Genomic DNA, 13,988 nt, shown 5'->3' with positions numbered 1-13,988 from the left:
CCAGGATCCCCGGGCAAACTGGCCTGGAGAGAAATTGCTGCCTAACCCCAAAGTGGCGATCACCATTTCCCCGGGCATGTAAGAAAGGGCTACGAGAACTAAGCACTGATGCAACCCTTCCTGCCCTCCCTCCTTGTGATCTACCTAAGTTCACAGAACCAGCATTGCTGTCAGGGGGCAATCCAGCCTTTGCTTTAAAAGCCTCTGAAGGAAGAGAGCCCACCACATCCTGAGGAAGCCTGCTCCACCGAGGAGCCACTTGGTCAGGAACTTCTTCCTAATGTTTAGCCAAAAACTCTTTTGATTTAATTTCAACCCATCTGACCTTCTGGGACAACAGGAAACAACTCCACACCATCCTCTAAATGACAGCCCTTCAAGTACTTGAAGATGGTTATCATGTCACCTCTCAGTCATCTCCCCTCCATACCCAGCTCCTTCAGCTTTTCCTCATAAGACTTGGTCTCCAGACCTCGCACCATCGTTGTTGCCCTCCTCTGGACACACTCTGAGGAGCCACTTGGTCAGGAACTTCTTCCTAATGTTTAGCCAAAAACTCTTTTGATTTAATTTCAACCCATCTGACCTTCTGGGACAACAGGAAACAACTCCACACCATCCTCTAAATGACAGCCCTTCAAGTACTTGAAGATGGTTATCATGTCACCTCTCAGTCATCTCCCCTCCATACCCAGCTCCTTCAGCTTTTCCTCATAAGACTTGGTCTCCAGACCTCGCACCATCGTTGTTGCCCTCCTCTGGACACACTCCAGCTTGTGAACATCTCAGGTTAAAGGATCTGGCAGTAGATGATGTGAAAGACCGATACCTGGCAGGCTATGAGCTTTCATAAGTCACTGCACATTTCTTCAGCAGTGACTCACAAAAGCTCATACCGTGCCGCAAATTTTTGTTAGTCTTGAAGGTGCTCCTGGACTCTTGCTCTTTTCTGCTGCTCAGACAGACTAACACAGCTACCCATCGTGGTCTATCCCTGGAAAGCCAAAGCCAGTCTGAGTAGACAATACATCGTCTTTCTGTCTATGTATACTACAGTGTTTCTGTTGTGTAGTGGGTTGGACGCATCGAATGATGAGGAAACATTCAGCTCATGTTTACTAGCACACAACATAACATAACATTAACGGCCAGAGGGCCAACTATATACAGTCTCTGTGGACCACCCACAGGTTCCATTGGTGGGTTTAAACTTCCTGCCAAAGTTCCTATTGGTGACCGCTAGAGGTTTCAGGGTCCTAGTCCCTATTGTTCCTAAGGATCCAAGATCCTGTGAAGTACGCTGCCATTTAGTGGCGGTCAGCAGACATAACAGTGCCATGCTTAGTTGTTGACCAAACTGATATTGGAAAATGCACATGCCATAATTGAAGAGTTCAGAGGCAAAAAAAGTTAAGTGTCATAGATTCAATGCGCACAAGGGAGAAGCAAAATCAAAACTGGGATTTCTGAGTCAAAGCAGCAGGGAGCAGAAAATGGGGTGTCGAAGGCTTTCACGGCCGGAGTTCATTAGTTGTTGTAGAGTTTCCCGGCTGTATGGCCGTGGTCTTAGCATTGTAGGACCAATTGCAAGTAACAGCAAAACAACTGTGTACTGAAATACCCGCAAGAGTAAATATACAAAAAGAGACTTCAGCAAAGTGAACCACATATGTAATCAGCAATAAACCTGTACATAAAATCCATCATAGGAAATACAGAAGTCTACAGAATGCATCAAGTCCAAAGTAGATATCCAACACTTTTCCTAGGTAGTACACAGTGTTTCAGACTTCTGGTCCTTCCTCAGAAACAAAGAGCCACAATAGAAAGTCTCATTCCAATTTCGAGACAGTGTGTGACTGCAATAAAGAAGGCCAATGCTATGCTGGGGATCATTAGGAAGGGTATTGAAAACAGATCAGCCAATATCATAATACCCCTATATAAATCAATGGTGCGACCTCATTTGGAATACTGTGTGCAGTTCTGGTCACCACACCTTAAAAAGGATATTATAGCTTTGGAAAATTGCAGAAAAGGGTTGGAACACTTTTCCTATGAGGAAAGGTTAAAGAGCTTAGGGCTCTTTAGCTTGGAGAAACGATGACTGAGGGGTGACATGATTGAGGTTTATAAGATTATGCATGGGATAGAGCAGGTAGAGAAAGAGGTACTTTTCTCCCTTTCTCACAATACAAGAACTCGTGGGCACTCCATGAAATTGCTGAGCGGTCGGGTTAGAACGGATAAAAGGAAGTACTTCTTCACCCAAAGAGTGATTAACACAGGGAATTCACTGCCACAGGAAGTGGTGGCGGCTACAAGCATGGACGGCTTCAAAAGGGAATTAGATAAGCATATGGAGCAGAGGTCCATCAGTGGCTATTAGCCACAAGGTATAGATAGGGGCTCTGGGGCAAGTGATGCTCTGTCTTCTTGGTGTTTGGGGGCCACAGTGGGAGGGCTTCTAATGTCCTGGCCCCACTGGTGGACCTCCTGATGGCACCTGGTATTTCTGGCCACTGTGTGACACAGAGTGTTGGACTGGATGGGCCTTTGGCCTGATCCAACATTGGCGTCTCTTATGTTCTTATGTTCTTTATAAGACAATATTGTTCAGTTTCTTTATGGGCCAGGTCTCCTAAGCTTGAAAGGGCACCTCTCAAGGTTGCTACTATGTAGAACAGGACCAAAAATTCCTCAGAGTATTCAGCCTAAAGAAATTGGAATGAGACTTTCTATTGTGGCTCTTTGTTCCTGAGGAAGGAACAGAAGTCTGAAACACTGTATACTACCTAGGAAAAGTGTTGGATATCTACTTTGGACTTGATGCATTCTGTAGACTTCTATATTTCCTATGATGGGTTTTATGTACAGATTTATTGCTGATTACATATGTGGTTCACTTTGCTGAAGTCTCTTTTTGTATATGTACTCTTGCGGGTATTTCAGCACACAGTTGTTTTGCTGTTACTTGCCATTTTGTATTGTGTGCTGCATTGTTTTGTTGTTTATTGTAGTGCCAATACCAAGACCACGGCCATTCAGCCTGGAAAATCTACAACAAGTGATGAGAAAATCGATATTGCTTTGCTCCAATGACGTCCAGAGTCAGCCCAAGTCCGTGTATCATAACAACACTCATACTTCCTCTCTCAGACGCCCCCTCCTCCCTAAGGCAGGGCCGTAGCTGGGATTTTTTACTCCGGGGGGCATTTAAATAAGTTGGGGGCACCCCCGCACACACACCCGGGCTGTATCAGGCAATGCTCCCTCTAAGCTGCGGAGTCTTGTGAGCAAAAATTCTACTTTGTGAGCGGCTGGCATTAAAGTTGTGAGCGAGCAATTTGGATGCTGCATGAATCAGTCTGCTCTGGAGCCACCTCCTTCCCGAGCAAAGACAAAAATGTGTGAGCCAGAGGCTAAAAAACTGTGAGCTGGCTCACACTAACTCAGCTTAGAGGGAACATTTGTGTCAGGAGCAATGAGAGAGTCAAGGCTTTTAAAAGCGACGAGAGAGAAAGAGAGAGGCGATAGGCAAGGGTGACGGCGGGCAGGGCGATGGCTCAGCGCAGCAAGGCTGTGGCGCATGTGGAAAATAAAATAAAGGACGTCAGGGGGCCTGGGCAGTAAGTCAGGGGGCCTGGCCCCGAGGTGCCCCACTGTGGCTATGGGCCTACCAGGGCTCTTTTTGTAGCAGGACCTCCTTTGCATATTAGGTGACACCCCCCCTAATGTAGCCAATCCTCCAAGAGCTTACAGTAGCCCCTGTAAGAAGAGCTCTGTAAGCTATTGGAGGATTGGCTACATTAGGGGTGTGTCTGGCCTACACTAAGGGATTAGAACTTTAACAAGAAGCCCTCTACCTTGGACTTGTTTATTTTTTTCAGTGCTGGTTAATTTCCTAAGGTCTCATTGGTGTCTTTATTGGTGTCTCCATGAACAGTTACGAAGCTTTAGGTAGTTGGCATGAAAAGTTACTCAGGGGACTGGCAGGGCTCTTTTTGTAGCAGGAACTCCTTTGCATATTAGGCGACACACCCCTAATGTAGCCAATCCTAATGTAGCCAATCCTAATGTAGCCAATCCTAATGTAGCCAATCCTCCAAGAGCTTACAGAGCTCTTTTTACAGGGGCTACTGTAAGGGTTTGGAGGATTGGCTACATTAGGGGTGTGTCGCCTAATATGCAAAAGAGTTCCTGCTACAAAAAGAGCCCGGCTTTAAGGCAGTATATATATGGGGACTCAATTACTCAGTTTCAGGACTTTGTGTTAACCTAAGTGGTCTTTTTGGTATCGGTTCATCTACAGACCATACGTATGTCCATAAGTTCTGTCTCCTGGGAACAGACACTACAGAGGTCATGAGACAAATACAAGAATGTGCAGATGATCCCCTAGATGCATTAGTGCATCTAAATCTACAGCGTACGTCCGACCAGGGTCTATTAGAAAGGCTTAGGCGTGGCAATCAGATGGTTTCTGGAGTGGCAAAACTAATCTCAAGTCTCATTGTCTTGGCCCACATCTAGCTATCTCATAAAGTTTGCCCAGAAAAGTACCAACGCTTCATTGGAGGATGTCGTAGCCCTAGCCACAGATGCTTCGGAAGTACTTTCCAGGGCCTGTAACTCCACAGACAGTGACACCGTCCAGAAAGAGGTGGGTGTTGCGGAGCCAAAGATGCCTCTGCAAGTCACTAGGAGCTGTCGTTCAGATCTCTGGCAAGTTATTCACTTGGTGGAAGGGTATCTCTCCTTATATATAATTGAATAGTGGGTGCCAAAGTTCTAAGTCTAAAATGCACTCCCTTAGTGTATGGCTGATGGCACTGCTCCTCAGCATATATTGCCACCAATCAGAAGGCAAAGCCCAGGTCCCGCCCACACCACAACTGCTGCGACAACCTGGTCTTTTGCATATGGAAGCTGATTGGACTTCAGTCCATTCCACACCTCAAACTCCCCCCCCCCGCAAGGCAGTTGGGATTTTCAGTTGCATAACATACCTCATAGGGGAGAGGAGAATGGGTAACAATGGTTACCACTCTCCAGGTGAGGGCTACAGATAACTCAAACATACAAATGCTCTTCAGGTAGCAGAGATCAGTCCCTCTGGAGAAAACAGTGGACTCTGTCATTAAACCCTGCTGAGGTCGCCACAGGAAACTGACACTGTTTGCCCAAAGCCAGAGCACTCTCCCAGAGCCTCTTTCTAGATCCCGTTGTATTTATTTCTGCAATGGGCATTATTTCTAGTCTTATATATATATATATAAAAGGCAAGCCGTGCTGGTGATGACTGACCCACTCTCCCATTGGCCACTGGGGAAGCTGCCTTGGTGTCCTATTGGCCTGTCCCACCTGCTCCTCCATTCTAACGACCCCACTTTTGATGTGCTGCACCTTGGGAGTTGTAGTTCTCAGCTGGCCTTACTACAACCATAGCAAAGGGAATTAGAACTACAACTCCCAAGTTGGGAGTCCCAAGAGGCTCTGTGAGGCATTAGCAGGGATTCAGTTAAACTGTTAATCCGTTAAAGTGTTAAACGGGAAGCAGCTTTGGAATTGAAAGGGGTTGCGAGGAAAGGGAAGGCCTGGGCATCTCTCTAAATTACAATTCATCTCCAGACTACAGAGATCAGTCCCCATTAAGAAAATGCTTGTTTTGGAGGGTGAGCAATATGGCATTATACCAGGGCTCTTTTTGAAGAAAAAGCCCAGCAGGAACTCATTAGCATCATAGGCCACACCCAACAGCAGGAACTCATTAGCATATTGGGCCACACCCCTGACAGCACAGCTCATTAGCACATTAGGCCGCACCCCCATGTTACCAGAAGTGTGGTCATCCAGCCACACCCACCTTTTGCTTCTTATTCTGTTGACCTTGTCTGTGGTCAAAACCCAGGGCCTTTTTTTGTAGCAAGAACTCCTTTGCATGTTAGGCCACACACCCCTAATGTAGCCAATCCTAATGAGTTTCTGCTGTTGGGTGTGGCCTATTATGCTAATGAGTTCCTGCTGGGCGTGGCCAACTCGGGAGCCAGCCGGAACTCCGTTCCTGTGCGTTCCTGCCCAAAAATAGCCCTGATTATATCTCACTGAAGCCCTTCAACAAACCTGGCCCTTCCTTTAGTATTGCCAACCTTCAGGTGGCACCTGGAGATCTCTAAGATCAGTTCTCCTGCTGGAGAAAATGGCTGCTCCATTTGCATTCAGCTTCTCAGCCATTTCCCTATCATCCCTCAGTACTCCTTTTACCCCTTGGTCATCCAAGGGCCCCACTGCCTCCCTGGCTGGTTTCCTGCTTCCTGCCAGTTTGGTGTAGTGGTTAAGTGTGCAGACTCTAATCTGGGAGAACCGGGTTTGATTCCCCCACTCCTCCACTTGCAGCTGCTGGTGAGACCTTGGGTCAGTCACAAGCTCTGGCACAGCTGTTCCTGAAAGAGCAGTTTCTGTCAGAGTTCTCTCAGCCCTGCCTACCTCACAGGGTGTCTGTTGTGGGGAGGGGAAGGGAAAGGAGTTTGTAAACCGCTCTGAGACACCTTTGGGTAGTGAAGGGCGGGGTATAAATCCAATCTCCTCCTCCTCCTAATGTATTTGAATAAAGTTTTATTGTTAAACCTGGGTTTCCCAGAGACTAGATCACCACTCTTAGTCACTATACCACACTGGGTCTCTAACTTACCGCTAAACAATGCAGATCCTGTTTGACGTAAACAAAAATGTTTGGTTCTATGGCATGACGAAATTATTGGCTGCCTCCTTTCCAGTTCGTGGAGCATACCGCCAAAATCTGCAGTCGGCTCTCCACCAAAGATCAAAGGTTTGCTGACTGCTGTACAAATGCGAACAAAATGAAGGCCTATTTCTGCATCTATTCGCTCCCATGGGCCAAAACTCCCCACCTTCCAGATTTTCAAAAACCAGCGGACGAAGACCTTTGCACAGAAAAGGAACGTCAAGAATTAGTACGGTAAGTAGATTCAGAATTTTCCTCCCTCCCCCGTTTGGTGTAGTGGTTTACGTGCACACTCTAATTTGGGAGAACCGGGTTTGATTCCCCACACCTCCACTTCCAGCTGCTGGATGACCTTGGGCAAGCCATAGTTCTGACTGGAGCTGTTCTTGAAAGGGCAGTTCTTGAAAGAGCTCTCTCAGCCCCACCTACCTCACAGGGTGTTGTGGGGAGGGGAAGGGATTTTTTTTCATAAGCCACTCTGAGACTCTGAGTGAAGGGCGAGGTATGAATCCAATCTCCTTTAATCCACTATCTGAATGGCGACTGTGTATGCTTATGATCTATGCCAATAAAGGTTTTGAATTTGAATCCAATCTCCTCCTCCTTCAGGTAGTGAAGGACAGGGTTCAAATCCAATCTCCTCCTACTCCTCCTCTTCTTCTTCTTCTTTGTCTTCTTCTTCTTCTTCTTTGTCTTCTTCTTCTTTGTCTTCTTCTTCTTTGTCTTCTTCTTCTCCTCCTCCTTCTCCTCCCAAGACCTCAGTTCACTCTTGTACCCTATGTTTGTTAATCAGTATTAACACCCTCTGGTTTCATTTTCAAAACTACTAATATCAATATATCTAATTCTCAACATAGCCTCATCAACAAATACTTAAATTCAAAAACTGGGGCCATGAACAGACAAAACCTACCTTTCTGCAGACCTGAGAAAAGCCCCAAGTTTGCAGAAAAATCTGAAATCTAAAAAAATGCACTGGAGGGTTAAAAACCTCAAAATGATAGAAGCAGTGTCTGTAGTTTTAAGAAGTGAATGCCTTCAGTGGCCATTCCTAGGCAACCACAACAGTATTGCTAGCCTTCAAGCCTTGGTTTCTGTCAGTGAAAGAGGGCAGGGTTCTTTCCAGGACTGTTTTGACCCTTGACTCACTGAAGCCAGGTCCAACAGCTGCCACTGGGCAACCTGATACCATGTCTCATCCAGGCCTGGCTGCTTACTACTGTTCCACTTCAGCCACCCCAAGAACAGGCATACAATGATATAGGGAATTCAAGAGGTCCCCCCCACACCTGTGGGCCGATCGCCCCTTCTCCCACGGGCGGGAAAAAGTAACTGATGACCCAACTGAACCGAGGCTGAGAAACGAAACCAGTCTTACGGTTAATTAAAGTGGAGACACTACACAGGCACGAATACAAGGTCAGAGATAACAAGGGGAGAAGCGAGAGGAAAGGAATGTGGCAGCAACTTGTACACAGGTCAGGCAGGCGAACCCTAGGCCAATAAACTATATGGCAGCATAGCTGACAGAAAGCCAGTGTGGTATAGTGCTGGTATATAGTGTGGTATATAGGCCCCGGTCACACGGGAGGATTTGCCCCACAAGAGGGACAGATTGGGGGTGCATCAAGCAGGCGCAAACACACCGCAACATCTGGAAACCAGCGCACACCCGTCCCCGAGCCGTCCCTTCGGCCCACAAATGCCCATCAAAAAGGTAGTAGCAACAGAGCACTACCTTCCGGATTATGTGCGGCAACGGAAGGCATCTGGTCGGGGAAGTGCTGGTAGCCCGTTGCAGCCAGCACCGTTCCCCGTCCCACGCATACGCACAACTGTGTTATTGCCGGTTTGCTGCACAACATGTGATCAGCTGCCAGAGCAGGGAGCACAGAGCCACGGGGGCACGTTGGATCGTGCTCCCGTGGTTCTTTTTGCACCAGCTCTAATTTGCCTCCCTTCGGCAGCGGATCATCCCGCTCGTGTGACTGGGACCATAGTGTGGTATATAGTGTGGTATATAGCCACCCCCCGGATATCCAGAACCACATGGTTTTCCCATGGAAGGGCTGTCAGTAAAAGTATTTGTTGTGATTTCCTTTTCCATGAAAATCAGAAAGAGAAGTTTTCCCACGGCCAGCATTAGAGGTCAGCAGACTACTGGTCTGGCCATAGTGATCTCTGCTCTGATCAAAGAAGAAGAAGAAGAAGAGATTGGATTTATACCCCGCCCTTCACTTGGAGCGGTTTACAAACTCCTTTCCCTTCCCCTCCCCACAACAGACACCCTGTGAGGTGGGTGGGGCTGAGAGAACTCTGTGAGGTGGGTAGGGCTGAGAGAACTGCTCTTTTAGGAACAGCTGTGCCAGAGCTTGTGACTGACCCAAGGTCACATCAGCAGGTGCAAGTGGAGGAGTGGGGAATCAAACCTGGTTCTCCCAGATTAGAGTCCGCACACTTAACCACTACACCAAACTGGCCTAGCCACCTTTGAAAATGTTCTAGTATTTCCATTGGTCCAGAATGCGGTAGCATGGCTACCACTGAGGACTGTCTCCGGCTATGGGGGCTGTCTGCCATACTGGGCGAGCAGTTGATCACCCCAGCTCTCAGGGCACGGGGGTCAGGCAATTTGCATCCAAACAAAGAGCCGATGTCTCCATTTCAATTCTCTCCCCTGACTCTCAACAAGAGAGACAGACTGCAAAATACCTTTGGCTGATACAAAGGCGGAAATATTGGCTATTTTCTTGGGGTTTTTTTTTTTTTTTTGCCTACAGCTATTTATTTGAGATTGCTCGGAGGTTCACCTATGCCCCGGAGGCGCTTTTCTCAGTCATCCACGAGTCGTCTAGAGAAGTTGTGGCTAGCTGTTGCAGTGACGCCGACCCCAAAGCTTGTTTTGGTCTAAAGGTAATACACAAAAATGTGCTCCCAGCGTCCTCTTCCCCCACCCGGCTGCCCTATGCCTTCATTGGACATATCTTTACCACAGACTTGTCTGTTTACTTTATTTATATCCCACCTTTCAACACAAAGGGGATCCAACGCACTTTATACCATTCTCCTCTTCTCCTTTTTGTCCTCACCAGAACGCTCTGAGCAGCCCTGTAGCCAGAAATTTGGGGTTGGTGGGACATAGGGACATTTTGTGGGGCAACAGGGGAGGGGGAGGAGGGAGGGGGGAGAGAGGAAGAGGGGTCGCCACACACCGTCCCTGACTCCAAGCAGCGATTTTGCCACTTGGAGTTCAGGCGCGGGCAGCCCCTGCTAGAAAAACAGCATTTAAAAGATTCCCAAAATTGCTTTTGGAGTTCAGGGAAGGTGTGCGGCCGGCAGCTGCCCCTCTCCCTCCCCTCCAGCAAGATTTAAAGGGCCCGCTGATCAGCTGGAGGACCCTTTAAATCTGTAAAATTTAAAGGGCCCAGCTGATCGGCGGCCACATGCTCCCACCGATCAGCTGGAGGGCCCTCTTAATGTCACAGGAGGGGAGGGAGGGGGCAAGGGGTAGCAGGTGTTGCGGGGCTTGTCTCACATTTGAGGGGGCAGAGCCCCAGACTGCACCACTGTAGCTACAGGCCTGCCTCTAAGGGAGGTTAGAGAATGTGCAAGCTTCCATGGCGCCAATAGGGATTCGAACCCAGATTTCCTAAATCATAGTCTGACACTTTAACCACTATACCTGGTCTGAGTTCACCAGACCATAGCCCCACTCACTAGCGGCCATAATGTTGGAGGAAAGGTCCCTGGATGGCTTGGGTCCTTGTCTGAACAAGGTCCCTGGGGACTACCCTTTTCCGTCCTCCCACAGAATTGAATGGCTCCTATCAGGAAAAAAAATTATGCAGTATGATTTTTATTTTCTTTTAATTGAATGGTTGATTTTGCTTAACGCGTTGGTCATTAATGCAGCGTTACGCTTTTGTGTCTGAACTCCAGAGACCACAAGCGAGGCAACAAATAATCGATTTGCTCTCCAAAGGAAATGAACTGTGTTCCCAATATACACATCTTACATTCCTCGAATTCAAGAAAAAGTAAGTATTACATTCTAGGAAAAAGGGGGGTGGCTTTTGAATTCAGTGCAGTGGTTAGATGTTTATTAATCCAAATAAATTATTAAATTATCATTTCCCCCTTGCCCCCAGTTTAACCTAACAATAATTCGCAAATGAGCAGATCTCATAGAATCGTAGAGTTGAAAGGGATCTCCAGGGTCATCTAGTCCAATCCCTTGCACAATGCAGGAAATTCACGAATACCTCCCCCCCCTCCAATGACCCATGCTCTGTGCCCAGAAGATGGCAAAAATCACCCCCTCCAGTATCCCTGGCCAAACTGACCTGGAGAAAAAAAATTTAAATTTATTTTCATTGCATTTATACCCCCCGCCCTTCACTTGAAGGGGCTCAGGGCGGCTTACATGAGCACAAAGTGCATATATATAATATACAATATAAAATGTATAAATGCAGCTAAAAATTCAATTCCATCAGGATGCAAGAAAAGAGAAAATTCCCCACATTTTGCGTAGCAGAGGGGAAGACTAGGGCCATGATTGGGTGTTGCACGGTCCTCCGTCAGTATCACTCTATGGAGGAGCAGTGGTGGTAATAGCAGGGGCAGCTCCTACTCATATGCCTGGCGGAAGAGCTCCGTCTTACAGGCCCTGCGGAACTGCAAAATGTCCCGCAGGGCCCTGATCTCCTCCAGGAGCTCGTTCCACCAGATAGGAGCCGCCACTGAAAAGGACCTGGCCCTCGTTGCTGCAAGCCTGGCCTCCTTAGGGCCCGGGGTCACCAGCCGGTGTTGTGACCCCTACCGAAGTGCTCTTTGGGGAATATGTGGGGAAATGCAGTCCCTCAGGTATGTCGGACCCAGGCCATGTAGGGCTTTAAAGGTGAGCACCAGCACTTTGAAGTGGATCCAGTATGCTATAGGAAGCCAGTGCAGCGGTTTCAGCGTAGGTCAAGTGTGCTCCCACCTAGGGGCGCCCACCAACAACCTGACCGCAGCATTCTGCACCAGCTGCAGCTTCCGGATTTGCAACAGAGGCAGCCCCATGTAGAGAGCGTTACAGTAGTCTAGCCTCGAGGTGACTGTCGCATGGATCACTGTAGCTAGGTCGTTTGCGGTCAAGGCTGCCTCACCAGCCGAAGATGATAGAAGGCCAATCTGGCAGTGGCTGCCACCTGGGCCTTCATCATTAAGGTGAGGTCCAGGAGCACTCCCAAGCTCCTAACCTCCGAAGCTGGCACCAAAATGGCTTCCTCTTCTCCCCTGTTTTGTTCTTGTTGATTCCTCCCAAATTTCTCTGTGCCATATTCAAGGGTTCCTCAATTCCAGTTCAACCAGGAGGATTTCTAAACTTAAATGTAAAACTGGATCAAGCACAGCTTGCCACGGATTTTCACTGATGTGCAATTGACTGGCCTCTTGAAGTTAATAAAACACATTGCAAGAAAGCCATCTTGACCTGACTGTCCATGTTGATTTATCAAGATCCTGTTTGCGCTGCGCTTGGATCGAGCCTCACCAAACAGAGAACTTATTGTGACATATCAAGGCCCCGATCACACGCAGAATTTGCCATGGGATACTCACAAATGCCGGCCGGATTTGACTGGCGCGATCAAACAGACACATCTGGCTGGCGTCCCACTCCCATTGGCAACCCGTAGCAGTCAGCCAAAGAAGCGGAGTACCTGTGAAAGTCCACTCTCAAATGGTTTGCGACGGGCCACAGACGGACTTGCTCTGTGTGATCGCTCCAACGCGCTCCTTTTGCCTCTGTGCTTCCTCGTTGGAGCGCGCTGGAAATACGCACCCACGGGAAGAAACCCGGTACACCGCCGTCATGTCTGATCGCCCTAGGATAGGTCAAATTGTGACGGCGCAAATAGCCACACCTCCCCCCCCCCCACGCGTTATCCGCCACGTGTTTGGTGTAGTGGTTAAGTGTGTGGACTCTAATCTGGGAGAACCGGGTTTGATTCCCCACTCCTCCACTTGCAGCTGCTGGATGACCTTGGGCAAGCCGTAGTTCTGATAAGAGCTGTCCTTGAAAAAGAGCAGTTTCTGTCAAGAGCTCTCTCAGCCCCACCTCCCTCACAGGGTGTCTGTTGTGGGGAGGGGAAGGGAAAGGAGTTTGTAAGCCACTCTGAGACACCTTTGGGTAGTGAAGGGCAGGGTATAAATCCAATCTCTTCTTCTTCTTCTTCTTCTTCTTTATTGGAGTATTATATCAGTGCACACGGGCACAGCTGGAGGAGGGTTGTCAGCTCTGGGTTGGGAAATACCTTGAGATTTGGGGGGGGGGTGGAGCCAGAATAGGGCAAGTTTTGGGGAGGGAAAGGACCTCAGCAGGGTATAATGCCAGAGAGTCCACCTCTAAAGAAGCCATTTTCTCCATGTGAACTGATCCTGATTGTCTGACGCTCAATTGTAATAGTGGGAGATCTCCAGGTGACACCAGGAAGTTGGCAGCCCTCCAGATGGGAGGGGACTTTTACTGCACTTAAACAAGGAGAACTGACCTGTTGGATTTATGTGCATACTTTGTTATCAGCCCCTGTGAGCACAGTTACTGTGATGTTTATTTGTATCTCAGTGTTGATGTACGATATGCCATCAGCACATCTCTCCCTTATATATAAAGCCGTGGTGGGCTCCAATGTTCCAAATGCACACCTTTAGTGTTTGGCCGCAAGAACTGTCAGTCAGAAGACGCTGGCTGGGTTGACTGGCTGCTTTGTGCAGTCCCGCCCAGCGTTTCAAGGTCTTTTGCATAAGGAAGCTGATTGGACTTCACTCCATTCCACACCTCAAACTCCCCCCCCTCCCCAAGGCAGTTAGAATTGCCAGTTGCATATGGAACCTACTGTATTCTGAGGTAAAATATGTCCTCACTCAGAACACATCACTTCCCCTTCAAAAGAAATAAACCCAATAACACAATCATGCCACATCACAAAGAAGACAGATCACACCACAAGCAGAATACCACAAGGCAAAAAAAGATAGGAAAAGGTGCCAGCAGTCACCCCATTACTGCCACAGAGAGCGCTTCAGAAGATGGTGTGCAGGTCCCAGGTTCATGTTTTAAAAGCTGCCTGGGGGATTATGGACCATTCACACACTTTCAACCTTAACATACCTCATAGGGTAGTTGTGCGGATCATATGGGGGAGAGGAGAATGATGTCAGCTGCTTTGGTTCCCACTGCAGGGAAAGACTGCCCTTT

General features: G+C 48.1%; 1 protein-coding gene across 1 annotated transcript in view; it reads left to right on the top strand.

Annotated features, from left to right (window-relative positions):
* Window positions 1-13,988, top strand: part of GC (group-specific component (vitamin D binding protein)) — a 173,726-nt gene that overhangs the window by 153,664 nt on the left and 6,074 nt on the right. Inside the window, 4 exon segments of the mRNA XM_015420007.1 lie at window positions 4,534-4,663; window positions 6,777-6,979; window positions 9,526-9,658; window positions 10,658-10,782. Of these exon segments, the coding sequence (XP_015275493.1) occupies window positions 4,534-4,663; window positions 6,777-6,979; window positions 9,526-9,658; window positions 10,658-10,782 (591 nt within the window).

Source organism: Gekko japonicus, unplaced genomic scaffold (genome assembly GCF_001447785.1).
Source record: "Gekko japonicus isolate JY-2015 unplaced genomic scaffold, Gekko_japonicus_V1.1 scaffold350, whole genome shotgun sequence".
NCBI classification, from domain to species: domain Eukaryota; kingdom Metazoa; phylum Chordata; class Lepidosauria; order Squamata; family Gekkonidae; genus Gekko; species Gekko japonicus.
The sequence above is the reverse complement of the archived record's forward strand: the minus strand, read 5'-3'. Positions and strand labels throughout refer to the sequence as shown.